This window comes from Python bivittatus, unplaced genomic scaffold (genome assembly GCF_059951505.1).
Source record: "Python bivittatus isolate LINGU-HERP-01145 unplaced genomic scaffold, Pbiv_v1 ctg000180_np1212, whole genome shotgun sequence".
Lineage (NCBI taxonomy): Eukaryota > Metazoa > Chordata > Lepidosauria > Squamata > Pythonidae > Python > Python bivittatus.
Genome location: NW_028277047.1, coordinates 746,324 through 765,207, shown reverse-complemented (window position 1 = coordinate 765,207; position 18,884 = coordinate 746,324). Strand labels below are relative to the sequence as shown.

Below are 18,884 nucleotides of genomic sequence, written 5' to 3'. Positions count from 1 at the left end.
TGGCGCGCAACCTGAGCTTGGTCGGGGCTCCTTTGCACCTTTGAAGTTACAGACCCTCTGCTCTAACAGCAGGAGGAGACGGATTTCGGCCAGTAATTCCACTTGCGCATCACGCTAAGCCGGCCTGCTTTCTTAATCATGGTCTGTTGAAGAAGCCATAGTGACCTGGGTTTCGCCCCGATGCAAATTATGAAAATGTTTGTCCTGGAATCCTTTCCCAGGGAAAACGAGGTGATTTTTTTTTTTTTAATGCAGCTGCAAATAAAACCCATTTTCAGAAAGGGCCTCGATGTACATAATTTATTTCACTTGTATTTTCTACATTCCCTCTGCTGCCCGCTTCTAAGTTTTCACCACTGCAGTTCTTTTCTTTCAGAAGACTTTCAGATTCGCACGGGTTGGCAGGAAACGGGGACGGCACCAGGCCCTCGGGTCGTTGCACATTTTGAAACCCAAGCTCCTGCGAGGGAGGCTGGCTGAAGGCTTTGTGCTGTGACGCAACTCCCATTTTTTTCCCTGCCTTTTAAGGCGTTTTGAGGGTGGAGCGCTCTTTTCCTTCCCCAGCTACCCATTCCGCCTCCCCGTGTTAAAGGTCCACCAGGCTGATATTCACAGGTGAGGCTTCTAGGACAGCGGGATGCCGTTGGTGTGTGCCGTAAACAGCCTTGTTCCTGCGTAGTACAAGGCGAGGCAAGGGGGTTATCTTGGCTGCTTTCAGGGGGCGCAGAGGAGTGGGTACTAATCTCTCCAGGTCAACTAGGTGCCTTTCTTCGCTCTCCTGCGGGTGTCGGTCAGCTGCCCTACCACAGCGTCCTGCGGGGTAACTCCGGGTCTTTTCCAGCCACCAGGCGGAAGTCACGGGCAGTCCCCCCCCGCAGCGCAGGAGAAAGGCCGTCACGCCCTTGGTTTCAGATCTTCTCCACGTAGTTCCCTGGGAACAACCCTTCTTTGCCACGGATGCGGCCTTCCCACCACCCGGACGGATCTGGAAGGAGGAGGGCAACCTTAGCGACGCTCGGGAAAAAAACAAGTTTAGCTGTCGGAAGAGGTTCCTGGACTTGGACCCACTCTCCAGCCCAGCTAGATTACTTCTGGGGACCCCAGGGGCCAACTCCCTGGTAGTCTCTTTCAAGACCCACCCACCGACTCAAGGAGCTGAAGGACGCGCTCGAGCTTTGGGAAAGAAAAGGGTCACCTTCCTTGATGATTTCGATGAAGTCATTCGCGTTGAAGCTGAGTTCGTCCGTGTCCTGCGCGTCATAGGCGTACAGAGCCCTGCACCGCGGAAGGCACGGCTGGGGTTTGGGCTTGGGTGTGGGCTTGGCCCGGCCTCCCCCCGGGATGGGCTTGGTTTCCTTGCTCAGGTGGCGCTGAAGGCTGCAACGACAGAAAAAGGGGTCTCTCAGCTCCAGGCCGTCTCACTTTCTGCCGGAACAGGCAGCCTCGCCTCGACATTGGCACGCAAAAGGCAAAAATGCCCCTCTTTCAAGGAAGCACTCTCCAGATTGCCCCACAGCCCTGGAGAGGCATCCCGGTGCCCTGACTGAAGCAGCAGAGCACGGTTCCCAGCCTCCCAGAAGAGGTGAGCAAAGCACTGAGTCTTGGGGCGCAAAACTTCCGAGGTCCCTGCTTGAAGGCAGTGAACCCCACGGAGGGCCAGCTGGGGTAAAAGGAAGAGAACCCTCGGAGGAGCGTGGCTGAGCCCCCCAAGGAAGACTCCCCCTCACCCAGCTACTCCTTGGTCGGGGACGTTCATGAAGCCCAGGTCAAGCTGAGCGGGAAAGGCTCGGGCACGCGGGCTGGCACCCTGGCGGGGCAGGCTGGGCTGCTCCACGCTGGCTTGCCGGGTCATGGAGTGCCGGTGCTGGAAGGAGGGCCTCGCCCCACGGCCACGCTGGCCCCACTGCGAACCTGCCGAGAAAGAGAAAGTCAGCTGCCACCTTGGGCTGGGAAGGCAAGTGCCACATGTCCAGCAACTCCGCAAAGCAGACACAGGCACCCTGCCAAAAGATGCTAGAGACACCCAGGAGGCATTTTGAACGGTCATCCTGGGAAGCCAGCCCGCCGGGTCTGGGGGCAGCTGTTGGCTTCTGCACAGCCCCTCCCAACCGGGGGTCAGTCCCCAGCCAGGAGGGTCACTTTGGGGGTTCTGAGAGGGGTCGGCCGTCTCTCCAAGGGGCCCTGGATTGGGAAACGCTGGCTTATGAGAATCCGTGAAATCGGGGCACTCGGGCAACCCCGACGGAGCAGAAGCGGGCAAGGAAACGGCTACCTGCGCTGGTTGGAGCGTGCCAGCCGAGGGCGGGGCCTCCTCCAGAGTAACGGCTTTTCCGGGTGTCCTTCCGGTTAGGTCCTGGGAATTTTGCAAAATGTTTATCCTCTGCCCGACAGCAGCCCCGTTCATCGTGATCTCCATCAGGGACTCGCGATGAAGACGAGCTCAGCCTCCCTCCTGCCTCAAATCTCGCATCGCCGGACTTACGGGCATTGCGGGGCAGACCGGGCCCGATGCTGACCACCAGGACTTTCCCATTTGTGCGGAGCAGAGCCAGATCCCCCTGGCAGATCTGGAACTGGATCTGGCGGGAGCCGGCCGCTCCCCAGGGTCCCCAGCCATCTTTCTTCACCTTGAACTCCAGCCTGGGAGGGAGATGCAGAGACGGGGGTGGGATTCAGAGGACGAGGCAAGGTCTGCGGTGCAGAAACTGGGGTCCTGCCTTTCTCAGGTCAGAGTGGCAAATGAGGGTTGGGTTCAAGACCTCAATCCTTGTAACCGCTAAGCAGTTTGCCACTGCTGCTTTCTGGGGTGTTTTTTGACTTGGGATTTCCTCATGGTCTCCCATCCATGTTGCTGTGAGGTCCCACCCTACTTCTGGGGAGACTGGCCAAAGCAGCTCCAAGAGGAACTGGGCTGTGAGTTTGCCTCATCCACCGTAACAATTTTTCTCTCCTTAACCAGCCCTAACGAGCCGTGGAAAAATCCTCCATGTCCAGGAGGAGTCTACCCCGGAAGCCTTGGGGGAGAGGAGCCTGGCAGGAAGGCTGCTACGTACTGGTTGCTGAACTTGATGGGCAACTGCTTCTGGGTCCTTTCCTCGTACCGCTTGCAGAGCAGGCTCAGAAGCTCCGTCTTGAAGACGGACTCCAGGACGCTGTCGTACTGGGGCTCATGGATGATGATGAAGTCATCCTGCAGGGTGCTAAAGGGACCCGGGGGCAGTCAGGAGGGGGCGGGGGACCTGTGTCCTATTTGCATTGCCCCCCCATAAGCACCAAGAAGGGGCCGGGGCCACGGCCTGGGGGAATCACGCTGGGGCTGGCTGAAGAACTGGGAGGAGGAACATCTGCCAACCTCTGGGGATCTCAGGTTGCCCAGCGGGAGGGAGTTCCAGCCCCCTCCCCAGATGCCAAGTGGCTCAGGAAGGCCTTTGACTCCCACCTGTCGAAGAGGCACCCCGTGCCCCGTTCCCGATCCTCCCCGCTCACCTGAGGGAGACCGACTGGATCCTTTCCACCTCGATTTGCCTCTTCAGGGCCTCCTTAATGGCCCCTTTGTCGGGCCCCTGCTTTACCTTCTCCCGGCCGATCAGGTAGAGGAATTTGGGGGTGAGGATCAGGTCCCGCTTGACCGTCTGCCAGAGGAACGGGGAAGAGTTGGCACCCCCAGCCGGCAAGAGCGCCAGGTGGTGCTTCAGAGGGGCAACACGCAGCTGCAGCCAGGGGCCCTCCAGCCCAACACCCGAGAGAGCAGCTGCCCGAGGCCTCCTGGGGGAGGGAGGCCCAATTCTGCCGTGAAACACCTTGCTAGCTCTGGTGTAGAGCCTCCAGCCGCAGGAATTGCCTATCTGCCAGGCGATGGGAGGCAACAGTTAAGCAGCGAGACCCAGCCACGCACGGCTCACCTTGAAGCGCCGGTCATACTTCGTGACGGTATCGGCGAAGTCGACGCGCTCCCTCCGGCCCAGAAAGCGTCGGAGCTCAGGGTGGTTCTCCAAGCCGATGTAGTCTCCCATGAAGTTGCGATTCAGGCTGTTGCGACGGCGCTCCTTCTTGTTGAGGACGATGTTGGAAGCTTTGCGGGGAGGTGGAAAAAATCCGGGTGAGGCCCTGCTGCAGTTGGCTCGGGGCGCAAGGTGTAAGCCCCTCTTCGCGTGCTCAGAGGCCGCCGGGCCCCCGTTCCTCTGCAGGAGGAGGAGATGGGCTGCTCCAAAGGGCAGGGGAAATGCTGCCCTCTGGTGGCTCAGGTTGGTCACTGCGCTTGGACAAACCCAACGTTGAATTCAGCACCCAACTTTTGCAGAGGAGAGAAATGAGGGGGAGGATTCAGCCATTTCTCCTCCCCTTAGCCTCGGGGGGGGGGAGCATTTCTAAGGCCCCCACTGGGACTGGAGGAAAGGGTGGGACGAAGGCATTCACCTCTGGGCCATCTCAGCCCCAAAACCAGCATCCTCTGTTCTACCACGTTTTGGGAACTGCGGTGTAAACCCGAGGGCTCGTAGGATGCGGCTCTGTCCAGCCCCCTTCAGTGAGCTTTGTGCAAACTAGTGGCAGACCATGATGATTGTGGTAAAATATTTAAAGCCCCCCGCTCCTCTCAGAGGACCTTTCAGCAGCTATTAGCCCGATGGTGGGAATCTCGCTTTACATTAAAATACCAAAAACAGCACCAGCAAAGCAGAAAGGTAGCTGACGCATCTGGGAAAAGATGAGGGCCCCGTCGGCCCAACATCTGGCTCCTCTCCCGGTGGTCTGCGCAAGGTGCCGCAGTGCGGGGTGCCCCCGGCTGTTTGGCTGCAGCCTGGCAAACGCACGGCCTCTTTTGCCTGCCAGCCACCCGTCCCAGTGCGCAGGGCTGGCTGGCTGGGCGTCCGGCGGCTCACCTTCCTCTCTCATCTGCATGTTTTTACGGACAGCCACGTGTTTGCGCCAGGCCTTCTGAATCACCCGGGCGAAGCCGTCGTAGCGCCTCTCCCGCATCTCCTCCAGAAGAAAAAGCTGCAGGGAGAACAAAGAGGAAGAGGGAAATCTCACACGGCGAGGCCTGGTGTGACCACGAGGCAAGAGGGCGAAGGGGTCGAAATGCACAACGTCCCTCCCCAAGGCGTCTCTCCGCATGTCACTGTTTTCTTCGACGCCAGTTGCCCGCGTTCCCTGACTGGTTCCTCGCGCTCACCGATTCGGGGGCTTTGATGAACACCTTGGTGCGTCCCAGCTGGAACTGGTCGAGGTCCATGTTGACGGACTTCATCAGGTGCACCACGCCCTGCCTCTCGTCCCCGCGCCAGGAGGGCCACGTCTCCGGCGTCAGGATGGCATACCTGAGCAAAGGAGAGGAGGAGGGGAGACTCCCCGGACTGGTGGACCCCCTCGGGTGCCGCCCCAAATGCCAAAGGGATCTCTGAGCCTGGCACCACGGGACAGAGAGCTGTTCCTCAGAGGGTGCCCGGCGGATCGAGCTTCGGCGAAAGGCGGGCGAGCGGGCCGAAGAAGTACATTTTCGGGGTGAGTGAGGGGCTGCCAGGAGGCCGGAACGCGGCTCTCACCTGTGGAGGAATTTCTGGAAAACGCGCCGATAAGCGTACCCGGCCCGGCGCACCCGGATGTTCTCTTGCAACCCCAGGTATTCCACTTGATGCCTCACCCTGGGAAGGATGCAAAAATTGAGGGGTCTTTGAAGCCCCCGCCCTGCTCCCTTGCTGCCATCACCCACGACGCAAATAGCGGGTCCCTGCGGGAGGCGGCTCCCTCTACATGCATTTTAAGCAATCCTGGTTGATATAATGGGAAGCGGGTTGCTCCTTTTCACGCGGGGTCAGAGTTAATTTCTTCCTTCCGTCAGCAGGCAGCCGAGGGCTCCTGGTGAAGCTTGCAGGCGGGCTGTGAAGCCTCCGTGGTGATTCCTCCCTGCCAGATCTTCAGGGATATACTGCCTCTGCGTGTGGAGGCTCCTTCGTTTTCAGCTATCATGGCGGATCGACCTCTCCCTTGGCAAGAATTGATCCACTCCTCCTTAAGCTACTTCGCAGCATTTCTTTGCCCAGCGGGACTGGCAACGGAGCTCCTCTCAAGGAGGGCGCAAGTGCTGGCACCCCCTTGCCCCACCAGTACGCCAAGATGGGAGAATCACAGCCGGCGACCCAGAAAGTAACCTTCCCGGGCATCTCTCCTGCAATCTTGGACTCCAACTGCCATCGTCCCCAGCGAGCGGGGTTTCTGGCAGAGGGTGGGGGAGCAGCCAAAGTGGCCGGAACAGTGGAGGGAGGGCGCCCGATTGGGGGGAACAGCAGCACTGGATCCCCCGGGGGTTGAGAGTCCAGGTGTCCCCGGCCTTAAGGATTGGGCAAAACTATAGGGCAGCCCCCTCCCGCGCTCCCTCTGGGCCCGGGACCCCACAGGCGCCTCCTCACCGGCTCTCCTCCCAGTCTCGAGGCTTCTTGGTTTCGTTCGGCTTGATGCATCGGATGTAATGGGGGCTGCACTTCATCAGCGTGCTCACCAAGCTGTTGGCTTGTTTCTTTGGGGGGAAGGAGAGAGAAGGAGAAGGAGAGGAGGAGGAAGGAGGAAAGGAAAGAAAGAGAGAAGGAGAAGGAGAGGAGGAGGAGGAGGAGAAGGAAAAGGAAAAGGAGGAAGGAGATGGTGGAGGAGGCAGAAGAGGAAGAGGAAGGAGAAGAGAAGGAGAAGAGAAGAAAGACCAGGTTGCCGCTAGTCACCATCACTGTACGTGCAAATAGTTTCCCAAAGAGCAAAAGGGTTCCTTCCTTCCCTGGCCAGCGGCACTGAGGAGGGTCTGCATTTCTCCCACTCCCGCAGTTGCCAAGGGGCTCCCTTCCTTGCCTGTGCCCCCCATACCTTGATCTTGCTGCCTGCCGTGGTCGGGCGCCCCTTCTTCTCCATGCTGAGGCTTTCGGGGAAGAGGTCTCGGATGAACGGGCTGGAAGGAGAGGCGGAGAAGCAGCGAACTTTAGTGCCCCGGGAGGGAGCGATCGCCCGCAGAGCCCGGTGGGCGCCTCGCGTGGGGCGTTATTAACACTCCAAGCACTTCCCTGCCTCTTTTTTCAGACCTCCTCCCACCCTGGCTGAGGAAATCGGCTCTTGAAAGTTCCCATTTTGTGGGGGGGAGAGAGGTGGGCTTCAAAAGGGTCCTTCAGCTGCAACACCTCCCTCCAGAGATGCGCTGTTTGGACAGAGGTGAAGAAGACTGGAGCAGAACCAAGGTTTAGGAAAAGGGGCAGGAAGAGAACTGCTCTAGGGACCATCAAGTCTTGCAACCCCCCCCCCCAACACACACACGGGCCCTCACATTTCACTGCTCTGCATCAGCTCAACGAGATCCGTAAACAGGACGTCCCGATTGCGCTCGCAGAATCCTTCCACGTCGTAGGACACCTGCAGAGCCAGGAAACGGGCTGCTTGAAGTCCAGCTGGCCCCGGGGTGGTCCCCACGGGCTCCTATGGGGCGCCCCGAGCCCTTACCTTGCCAGCGTAGTGATGGACGACGAAGCCCTTGTTCCAGCTGTTGAAATGGGGGTGTGTGCCGAGCGCCGACTGAAGCTTCTGCAGCAAGGTGTGGTCGGCCCCCTCGCCCTTGGCGTGCATGGTGGCACAGACGTCGTCGAGGATGCTCATGAGTCCTGGGGGATTCTGGGGGGGGCAAGGAAGAGAAAAGCAAGATAAAAGGCAGGGAGCAAAGGAATTCTGCCTCCTCCCCGCAGTCCTGTCTGATTCTCCTGTGCTTTGGAAGTCTTTTTCTCCCCCTGCAAAACCATGCAAAAATTACTGTGCAAACCCAGAAGTGGCACGTTTCCACTGCAGATTTAAAGCAATCTGGTAATATTTTCCTCTCCTCCAAAATTTAAAAAAAAAAAAAATCAAAATCCTTTTTTCCCTGGGTAGGTCAGGACCCTCACATCTCCTTAAACACCCTCCTTCGGACCATCTCAGACGATAAAATCCAGGCACCTTGCAAGGAATTCAGCCCGGCAAAGAATCGAAAAGTTTTTAGCGTTCCTTTCAGCCACCGAGAACGGAGGGGAGCGGGGCCATACCCATAGTGGTTTAAATAAATAAGGTCTACATGGGGAAGGCGGGTTTTCGCTCACCACTTTGTTTTCGATCAGGTCGCACACAACTTTGTTATTGAAATAGTCAATGGGGTTCCACCGGATGCCCTCCTGAACATATTCCTCCTGCAGACCGAAGTGGGATGGTTGCGAGACGGACAGGAGGGAGACAGAGAACGGGAGAAGGAATAAAACAGGGAGAAATTGATAGAAAAAGAGACACGAGTCTCCGTGTGGCTGTGAGTTCGTGATGTCCCCAGCCCCGGCCAATCCTCCTTGACCATCTACGGTTCTCTCCCACTGAAGTCCCCGGATCACGAATGACTTTACACAGCCGTTTGTTTTCTCAAGGAACTGTCAACGATCGCCATAAAGTGGACATTTGTTGTACGTCTAGCCATTACTGAGAAGGAGGTTATTAGTTCTGGAATCCAGCTCCTTGCTTTCTGTTTCCTAAATCCACTCCGCAGAGCCTCCGAGGGGACCGACCGACTAGCATCCTGCGCCGTCCAACGTTTGCCCCCAGCCCGCGGCCAACCAAGTGCAAAGCGATCCCGGGTTGCAAAAAAGGCACTCGCCTGCTCAGCCTTCAGGGTCAGCTCGATGAAAATCTGCTGCAGCTTCTCGTTCACAAAGTTGATGCAGAACTGCTCGAAGCCATTTTTCTGGAAGGAGAGAATGGGCACCTCAGACCGGCCACGCCAGATGCCACGCTGAGCTCCCCAAATTCAGCTCCCAAACGCGTGCAACCAGGCAAGATGTCGTGTTTGCCCAGCCGGGCTGCTTTGCAACAGTGCCCCTCTTGTGGCACCCGCTCGATCGATTAAATTGATGAACTCTGAACTTCAAGTGACCATTTGTGACGGGCAGGACGTCCCAGAGAAGACGTTTCTGTGGGAAGATCTCTTGTTCCCCGTCTGGGGACCCAGGAAATGGAGGGAGCCGCGCTACAGGTTTACCTGGAAAATTTCAAAGCCGTAAATGTCAAGGACGCCGATGTTATATTCCTGATGCTCCTTTTGCATCGCCTTGTTGACAGCCTGGAAGAGGGAGCAAGAGAGTGCGTGGGGAGGAGGGCAACAGGAAAAAAGGGGGAGAAAACGAGGAACAAAAGAGGGGTAGACTCTTCCTCCGGCAGACAGGGAAGGTCGCTTTCCAGCTGAAGCGCACCTGGAGTTCCCCTCCGTCAGAAAGTCTGCATTCAGGGAGAAACAGCCGGGAGAATTTGCAGGGAGAATTTTGCGGCGACTGCCAGGCCCGCCACTGCTCCCCAAAGCCACACAGGCTATTCTGCCACCAATCTCTCTGAATCAGACGCCTGGCGACCCCGTGCCACCCCCCAGGCAGTTTTCCTGGCAACCCCACCCAAGCGGCTTTCTTCCAAGCGGGGTGGCGAGGTCGGCCAGGGGCAGCGACCGACAGCTTGCTCTTTCTCCCCGTCTCGCGAGAGCCGCACTGCCACGGCCCATGGGTGCTCGCCGCCCGTATTCGCACAGCAGCTAAACCTGACGCCCTGGCTTCAGAGATGCCCCTGGGGGGCTGGTTGGGGCCCGGCCGGCAACTCACATCCACCAGGTAGTCGAAGAGGCGAGCGTAGAGGGCTTTGGAAAGGGCGTCTCGGCTGAAGTTGGCCTGCTCCACGTTCAGGGTCACGTCGATGACCTCCTGCCGGCCGCCCCACTTGCTGTCCATCTTGCGGCTGGTCAACTTCTCTTGAAGGCGCTGCTGGTCGACGGCCAGGAGGTAGGACGGGAAGGCCAGGACTGCAGGAGGGATGGAGCAGCAGCTGAACTGGCCATGTCCTTCCCTGATCTTCGGCCACCCAGCCCAAAAGGGCAGAGGAGGGCACGCCCTGTGGGGCCCTCAGCCATTCCTCAGTGGCCGTGGCCCCTGCCTTGCCCAGAGCCCCTGATTGGGACCCTCTGCAAAGCCCACCACCCCACCGCTCTCGGCTGAAGCCAGTCACGCTGCCCAGACTCACAGTCCTCGCTCTCCACCACGGCGTAGTTGCCCGACTCTCGGAAGGTGATATTGCCCAGATGCAGGATGCCAGCCACAATCTGCAGCACCAGGGCCTGCTCTTCCTCCGAGAGGCCAATCACCTCCATGGCTGTCTGGAGGAGGAGGAGGAGGAGGAGAAGGAGGAGGAGGAGGAAGACATCCACCACGTGAAAACGGGGCTCCCCCGCGGCACAGCGAGAGCGAAGCCAACCCAAACGTCGCGGGCCCTGGGCAAAGGCTCAGCGGCTCCACTCCCCTTTCAGCCTGGTAGTTTATGTTGGTAAACGTTGCTTTTGAACAGATGCCACGCCAGCCCTAGCCACTCCCTGAACAGCAAAACTGGGTTCCTCTTTGCTTCTTACATTTTTAGTGCAGACTGGGAGCCCCTTGGGGTCCCCTCTGTGCCCGGGGAGCCAAACCAGCTTTGTTGCATACGCAGCAGAGGGGCACGATTCCCTGCCCCAGTCCCCATGGGCCTTGCCCCAGAGGAAGGAGTTCCTCCGAGTCAAATATTACAGGAGAAATGTTCAAGGTCTGACTGACGGAGGCTTCTTTTTAAATCTGCTTCTTCCCTTCTAACCTCAGAGCAGCCTCTTCTGGACTACGGTTCCATCAGGCCCCGCTAGCAAGGAGGTGGGCAGGGATCATGGGGGGCGTAGTCCAGGATGGTGGACAGGGGGGTTGAAGAATGCCCCCCCAGCCCATTTTTCAAACAACGTCCGGGTGCGTTTCCCTGGAAGGCTGAGACGCTTTGGGTGAAAACGTCCCCCACCAGCAGCACGTCGAGCCACGTGTCCCTACCAAAGTCTCCTGAAATTCCTGCAGGTCGTTTATGTCGTCCACCTTATACGCCGCTGACTGGTTGAGGTAGTAGTAGTAGTCCGGGCTGGTGATCCCCAAATTCTCCCGCTGCTCCGGGCTGGCTCCCTCCAGCAGCTGCGTCCAGACAAGGGGAACAGAAGCGGCAGGTTGAAAACGCAGCATTTTGATCAGGGTGTCCAGAACCGACGGCCGTGGGCGAGGGTGTGGATGATGGGGATGGGAGTCGAACACATCCAGAGGGTTAGGGTCACGCTCCATGGGGGCACGCTCACCTGGTAATAGATGTGAAAGTTCCTCTCGCCAGGGTTCTGGCTGACCACGCGAGATTTCTCCAGCAGGAAGTTGGAGATTTTGCCTCCGTCCGGCTCCCCACCGCGGCTGAACTGGATCTCAAAATATTTGCCCTGGGGGAAAACGGAGTGTTCTTAAATTTCCCCCTTTCGCACCCCCCCTGCTCCCAATGCTGAAGGGGACCCTTTTCTGCTGCACGTCCGTAATTTTCACCCGCTCTGCCTAAGTTTGTGGTTGTGGGTGAGGCATTTACTGGTCCCTTTGGACCCTGTAATTGGAACCCGACGCACTAGGGGGCAGCACTTGCTTGAGTGTGCCGATCTCAAAAAGCTCCATCGGGCCAGACCTGGTTGAGGGACCACCAGGAGATCCTGGGGAAGTATTTTGGATTGGAAAGACAGAAAAACCCCTTGGAGGAAGACAACAGTCAAATGTTCCACGATGTTTCTGAGAAAAGTCCTGGGACGTATCCATTGAGTCACCAGAAGATAAATTCAAAGGAAACCTGACTCACTGAAATTACATCTGGACATAAAGAAATCCCACCTATTCAATGCGCCCTCATATACCATCATTCCTTAAAAGAGAACTGCTCTATAATTCAATTTCTGGAGAACCAGATGGGTTTTTTTTCTTGTTTATGGACAGGATAGTCCTCGACTTATGACGGCAACTGGGACCGGAATGTCTAAGATTTAGGATCCGCCAGATCTCTCCCCGGCACTCACAAATCGGCTTGAATTGTTGTTTCGCACTGTCTTCGCGTTCCCAAACGCCTCCAGAAGCGGGTTGGACTTCAGGATGATATCTTTTACGTGCTGGAATGAAAACGGGCAGCTTCACACGGGACCCTCTGCCCCGCTGCCAGCCAAACCAAGGCTGGGCCGGTGGGAACGGGGTGGGGGTTATTTGGCGTCAGAGCAACGGCTACCTGAACGTTGGGCCCTCCGCCGGACACCTTGGAGATGTAACTCATGATGTATTTGGCAGCCACGGTTTTGCCAGCTCCGCTCTCCCCACTAGGAGAGGAAAGGGAGGAATCAGACCCCGAAATGAGCTTTCAACAGACCCCTGGCACACACACCCCGCAGATGCCCCCCAGCCTCACCTGATGATGACACACTGGTTCTCGCTGTCGATCAACATGTTGCGGTACATCTGGTCCGCCAGTGCGTAGATGTGGGGGGGATTTTCATACTGGGCCTGCGAGAGGAACACACTGGGCAACTCCTGGCCAGAATCATGGCATCCCAGAGTGGGTGGGGCACCTAGAGGTCATCTGGTCCAGCCTGACCCAACCTGGAAGCTCTGCTGTTCGGTTAGGCTTCGGTGCCCGTGATCCCAGTGGCCGTTCTGGGAGCAGAGGCACCCCACATCTGGAGGGCACACCTCTGTCTTTTTTCCGCTCAGCACTGGAGCAACGGTAGGATTGAATTCCAGGGCTGGGAAGGGTTTAATTGGAGGCCTTTAAGGGCTGCAGTTCTCCCTAGATCAATGTTTGTCAACCTTGGCCACTTTAAGATATGTGGACTTCAATTCCCAGAATTCCCCAGCCAGCATGGCTGGCTGGGGAATTCTGGGAGTTGAAGTCCACACATCTTAAAGTGGCCAAGGTTGACAAACGCTGCCCTAGAAAAATCAGAATTCTCCTCCAACAAGGAGTGTGGTTACCGCTTGAATGTTTATGGCCTCTGACGCTTTTGATAGCTCGTTGGCACCCTCTGTCCGTGCAACGCCTGCAAGTCCTCCATGAGGCTTTTGGCCACGAAAAAGCAGGAAGGTGGCCGAGAAGAGGGGGGGGGTTGAAAAAGGGAAGAGGATGCGCCGATTTTAGCCCAAAAGAAAGTCCCTCTCAAGAGAGGTTTGCAAACTGAGTTGCAGGATCGCTTCTTTTCTCAGAAGGCAGAAAAGGAACTCTGCGCATGGCCCGCAGGGGCCGCGTCAGTGCCAGCAGGCCCCCGGCCCGCACTTACCGCTCCCTGGTACATATCGATCTCGCGATCCGTGAAGTACGGCAGCTGCTTGAAGGGGTTCACGGAAATCAAGACCGGGCCGATGTACGTCTTTCCGGTTCCGAGTTAAGGGGTGCCACGGAAAGGCGGCCGGAGCTGCCTTGAGGTCAGCGGCTGTGGGCCGCCGAGGGTCCAGCCCCTCACTTCCCGCAGCACCCCTTCCCCTGGGCTTCCTGCCAGAGATAAGACTCCTCCTGGGCATGGAGGCTCTACCGCGCCACCCCGAGGGGTGCCCAACGGCCAATTCCCTGGGGACCCCCCTCCTCCATCCCCACCGCCCTGGGCGCAGGAAGGGATACAAAGATGTAGTCGTCCATGAACCTCTTGCGGAGGTTCTCCACGATGGCGTCCTCGTGGATCTTGGAGAGCAGGACCATGTCGTCCACCCCGCTCTGCTTGACGTTTTGCATCTGCCAGTGGTATCGCTGTTTGCTGCCCTGAAAAGCAAGAACGAATCATGGAGGGGGGGTCCTCGCCTTCCCCCTGTCTAGACCAGTGTTTCCTAACCTTGGCCACTTGAAGAGGGGTGGACTTCAACTCCCAGAATTCCCCATGCTGGCTGGGGAATTCTGGGAGTTGAAGTCCACCCCTCTTCAAGTGGGCAAGGTTGGGAAATATTGATCTAGACAGAACTGGGCAACCCCTTGAAAGCCGAGGAAAGAAATGGCCGAACTCCAAGAAAAATTTAAAAAGTGAAGGGTGCTGGTACTTTAAGCCCACAGCTGGACGGTCCTTGCAAGTCACATCTGTCTTCCGATCTTCGGGGGGGCAAGGGGTACAGACTCCAAGCCTACCGCTAACATTTTTCCCAGCCTCCAGATGGGACGGAGGGGCCAGCGCCAGCGGTCGGCAGCCTCCAAACCTTCCAGCACCCTGCCGTTCCAAAAACCTGTTTAGCCACGTTTAGCGATAAATTACGGCCAAAGCCGCCAGCAAAACAAACAAACCACTTTCGCCTTAGCCCCAAAAAAGAACAGGTTGCCATCGCAAGGAACAGCTTCCAGGAAATTTTGGGTTTCAGCGGAGGAGCTGGCTAAAAATACTTGCCATTCATTAGCATGGCAGGGCTGAGATCTGGAGGCTTTGGCTGAGCCCGCCGGACGGGCGAAAAGCTCCAGGGGGAGGGCTGGGGGGGGGCTCGGAGTTCGCAGAGTTTGATTTCTTACTGGCCTTTCAGCCATTTTTGCAGTGGGGCTTGTGGGTGGGGCTGGGGGTGAGTTTGGGGATTCTGGGCTGGCCCCGTTACGCTCCCCGTCGCCCCACGTTCAGAGACGGGCGATCTCTCGCGCACCACAAAACCTGGGTGGCCTTTCGGGGCACATCCCCCCCCCACACCAACTTTCCCAAAGACGGTTGCTAAGTTTTGTTCTAGCCTAGCCAGCAAAGACAATGCCGGTCCGGAGTTGCCAAGCGACCAGCCGGGAGGAAGCCGGGCGCTTGGACGACGGCAGGCCAATTGACTGTTCGGTGCCCGGAATGGAGAGAGATTGTGCCAAAGAGAGGGGCACCCTCATCCCCCCACAATGTCTAATGTGCCACGAGCTCAGGAGCAGAGTTCGAATTCCACCGTTCGGCAATGGAAGCACGCCTGGGTTGGTGGGGGGACGGGTGCCTGGCCCACCCAACCAAATCGGGGAGCTACCCCGGGTTGAATCCAGCCCCAACAAAAGGACAGTGGAACACGTCCCACTCTCTCCCCCTTCGGCCACCTTAAAGACAGCGACGCCCTGGCCCCCTTGGATGGTCTCTGGGGCTGCGTTCACACAGCACACCTAACTGGGTCCAGGGAAGCCGAGCCAGGTGCATTCACACAGCCTCCCAAGCTCAGCTGGGGCTATTCCGGGTCAGGGTGCCTTGTGGGAAGGGAAACTTTTGAGCATGGTCACGGCCAGCCTAGCAAAGGGGTGAAAGTGTCAAAGAGGGTAAATCTGCTGTGCGAAGCTCGCTGGAGCCGGTGAAAGATACGCAGCCCTTCCTCGGTTTTCTGCATGTCTCTTTTTCCTTCCTTTTCTTACGCTCCTTAGTTTCTTTGCTCCAGGCTGGGGATGAGTTGTCTGCGCCTTTGCACAACCCGGGCGGGGATGTTGTTCGTAGCGCTTGGGAAACTGGCTTCTCCTGCATTCATTTGGGTTGGGTTCTCCCTGGCTGGATGTCAACGGTGGCGAGAGGGAGGAGGAAGAGGAGGAGACCACAGAAAACCTTTCTCCCCACCACCACCCACCCCAAAAAGCCCACAGAAGCAGCAGCTCCCAGCGGGGAAGCGTGCGACGTCAGTTCACTTGACAAACCTAAATGCTTTGCAGCAAACAAGGTTGCCGTGTCCGTTCTCCACATTCCAGGCCGCGGAAAAGAATGCAAAATACTTGTTAGTATTTGCAGGGCTAACAAGACCCCACCCTGCGCCACTCTGCGGTGAGGACTGTACGCCCAACAAACCTGCCTGGCTTAAATGTGCCACGCAGGAATGAGGGGGGGATCCCCTTGGCTTCCCCTACCCCCCAGGGCAATGCAGAACGTGGGGCTTCTCTGGGTCCGGAGTTTGGGAGCCAACGACTCAAACTTTTCAGCACACCGACAGCCACCCTTGCAGGCCAGGTAGAAATTCTGCTCTCAGGCCTGATTTGCCTTTAGGGAAGAAAGAGCAGAAAACCCCTCTCTGGTTTCCAAGCCAAAATTCCGCAGAAGTGGATAATCTTAGATACAGGAGGGAATATATTGCAAGTATGTCCAGGAAGCAGAGTTGCATAAAGCAGGAGGAGGAGGAGGAGGAGGAGGAGGAGGAGGAGGACTTAACTATTGGAATACAAAGATTATAGCATGAACCAGCAAAAGTTTTCCCCATAGTCACAGCAGAATTGTCAAAACAGCTGACAAAATTACTCAACCTCGCCATATTCGGCTTATAAAAAAACCCCTTTGCTTGGAACGACATGACATGCATATTACAATGATATTTTGGCACTCCTTAGGCTTTGAGAACGAAGCTTGAACTTGATCTTAAACCACCAGTATTTGCTGAATGATCATCGTAATAATGGCATCTGGTAGCAGAAAGACGGCCAGATGAAACGCACAGTGGATTTTTAACCACGAGCAACCGAAAGACAAGACTGCGGGCTTCCTGGTGGGATCCTTGGGACCTGGGCTCCAAATGAACCGAGTCGGCTTTCGAGGAAGAGGCAGCGACGGGAATAACGTGACTGCAAAAATTGGATGGGCTGGGCAAACCCAGCGGCTGGGTCCGCCCGTCCCACCGCAGTGAAGAAGCCACGTGTGAACCCTTGCAGGCGTGCAAGCGCACACCCGCTGCCTGGCTGCAGGCCCGTGGGCGAGGCCTCGCCCTTCTGAATCAGACTGGAGGCGGCTGCTCCAGTTGTCCCCAACTGGAGGGCCCTGAAGAAACCGGGAAGGCAGGCGCTTTGCGTGGTGAGTCAGGCCGTGGGCAGGCATTCCAGGCCATCTCAGCCTCGTGCCTCATCCTGTATAATTTCGTCCAACCTGGCTGGACAGGGTGGCGCGTCACCTCCCGCGCATGCGCCCTCCGCTGGTGTCAAACTCCCGGCAGACCAAGCAGGTAAACATTAGCTAAGCAGGGCAGAGGGAAAATGGCTTTTGCTTCGCGCCAGAGGACGGGGCAGGAAGCAAGAGGAGAGCCTCTTCCTTAGGGAGTCACGGCACCAATTTTCCCAGCCAGACACCTTCCGCCAGGTATCCCATCGCGCCCCCCCACCAGGATTCAGGGACCCAAAGCAGAAAAATCCAAATCTTCTGGAAATAAGTTTTGGGGGGGGGGGGGAAATAATCTGGAGAAAAAAAAGGTTGCCATGTTTCCTCTGGTACATGTTTTCTGTCCCCAAAATATTTGCAGACTGATTGAAACAATCCTTTCCCCCAGCGTCAGCCTCCACATCTCATTGCACAGAGCCTAGTAAAGGAAGGCGCTTTGCACATGCTCGGGGTACTTTATTGGTCCAATTCCCAGAATTCCCGTAAAGCAAGAGCGGGGCTCCTGTTGTGGAGTGAGCCAGACAGACTCAGAAGTGGGGAAAACTCGGCCTCCCCCCCCCCCATGTCACTCATTCATCAGACAAGACCTTCCCTACATTTGCTCCATTTCTCTTGAATGATGAAACTGGAGATTCTGCGCTTCACATTGCAGAGATTTGGGCCCCGAGGGGGTAAAATGTCTCCGATCCAAGATGGAAGTTGAGTGCCCTCTCCAGAAGTTTGGGACTTCAAATCCCATCAGTCTGTGCCAGCATAATCAATGGCACAGGACCACGGGGACTTTGCCCCAAATACCGAGTATCGAAAGAGCTGATCGATCGGCTCTAGTTGAAGATGCAACTTTCTCCTCTCGGATGAATCCCCTTCCTTCGCTGCAAGGGGGGTGGGGGGCGCAGTACTACAGACCTTAACTTCAGAAGGGCTCTGGGCAAAGCCCGGCGAGCTTTTCTCGTAAGCCGCTGCAAGCAAGAGGGGCCGAGAGAGGCTCTCAACGGGATTCTGGTCCTGCGCGGGGTGGGCTGGATGGCCTCAAGGGCCCCTCTGCGACCCCAAAGCGCCCGCCCCGCGGAAGCGGGCAGCCGAGCGCTGCGGACGGCCGCTGCGCGATCGCGACTCTCATCGGCAGCGACCGACCGGGAGAGCGCGACGGACGGGCTGCCCGGGCGGCTGCTTCAGCCCCGGCCCGAAAGCAGGAAGGGAACGCCGAAACCGGCCTGGCGGCTCCGGAGCCGGGCTGCCCCGAGGGCCGGCCCGGAAGGCGAGGCGGCGCAGCGCCCCAGGGGCGAGGGTCTCCGGCGGGCGAGGCACCCCGGCGGCGCAGACGCGGCGGGGCCCCGGTCGGCGGCGGGGCTCAGGCGGCGTCCGGGGAAGCGCGGCCGGTTCCGCGGCTCGGCCCCTGCCCCTGCCCCTGCCCCCGCGCCCGGCGCCCGCGACAGCAGCGGCCGGAGAGGGTGAGCCCCCTCCCCTCCCCTCCCCTCCCCGCAGGGGCCCCGAGCCCCCGGCGGCCGACTCACCATGGTGCCAGCGCGGCTGCGCTCCTCGGCGCGCCTCTCGCAGGTGGAGGGGGCGGTCAAGGGTCCATCGCGGCCCCCCCGGGAGCCTCGCCGCTGAAGCCCCTGCCCGGGGCTGGGAGGGAGGGCGCGCGCGGCGGACGGCTCCCCGGCCCGGAGCGGCAGACAAAGCGCGGCTGGCGGCTGCTTCCCGACGCGGCCGGACGGGCTCCGACAGGTAGGCGCTCCGGGTTGAGTTTCGGGCTGGGGCGGGGGGGCGGGGGGCCGGCGGGCGCCCCCTGGCGGAGCGGAACGCCACGCGCGGGCAGCTGCGGGCCAGAGGTTGGTGCACGCCCGCCCCCTGCGGGAGCGCGGCGGAGGTTTCGCCCGACCAAGTTTCTAGTCCTGGGCGGGGAACAGCGCCTGCCGGCGTGACTCCAGCCGCTCGGCCCGGGCGGTGCTGATGTCGGCCGGGCTCGGGTGTGATTTTACGGCCGCTCGGGGTCGTCTGGATTAAACGACAAACCGTTGCCTGTCCTCTGATTACTCAGGAGCCACCAGCCGATGAACGTGGGAACGCTCCGCTTTCCAGATCTGGAGACCGGGATCCAGCTTGGCGAGCAGCTCCCCCGGGGTCCCTGGGACGGCGGCATCGGCCCCGGCGGGCTGGGGGCTCTAGGCCCAGCCCCGCCCCACATTTC

General features: G+C 58.4%; 1 protein-coding gene across 1 annotated transcript; it reads right to left on the bottom strand.

Annotated features, from left to right (window-relative positions):
* Positions 1 to 285: 285 nt before the first annotated feature.
* LOC103058241 (unconventional myosin-Ie-like) lies at positions 286 to 18,446 on the bottom strand. Its single transcript, XM_088137119.1, has 28 exons — positions 18,208 to 18,446; positions 13,486 to 13,623; positions 13,148 to 13,237; positions 12,283 to 12,377; positions 12,106 to 12,193; positions 11,903 to 11,992; positions 11,156 to 11,287; positions 10,863 to 10,997; positions 10,042 to 10,174; positions 9,627 to 9,823; positions 9,020 to 9,100; positions 8,639 to 8,725; positions 8,100 to 8,186; positions 7,474 to 7,641; positions 7,301 to 7,386; positions 6,850 to 6,931; positions 6,408 to 6,514; positions 5,544 to 5,642; positions 5,174 to 5,318; positions 4,881 to 4,995; positions 3,903 to 4,072; positions 3,487 to 3,632; positions 3,054 to 3,200; positions 2,483 to 2,640; positions 2,273 to 2,353; positions 1,728 to 1,911; positions 1,196 to 1,377; positions 286 to 985 (listed from the first exon to the last, which is right to left on the bottom strand). The coding sequence occupies exons 1-28, from the start codon at positions 18,208 to 18,210 to the stop codon at positions 909 to 911; spliced, it is 3,303 nt and encodes a 1,100-aa protein (XP_087993245.1). The 5' UTR covers positions 18,211 to 18,446; the 3' UTR covers positions 286 to 908.
* Positions 18,447 to 18,884: the final 438 nt, after the last annotated feature.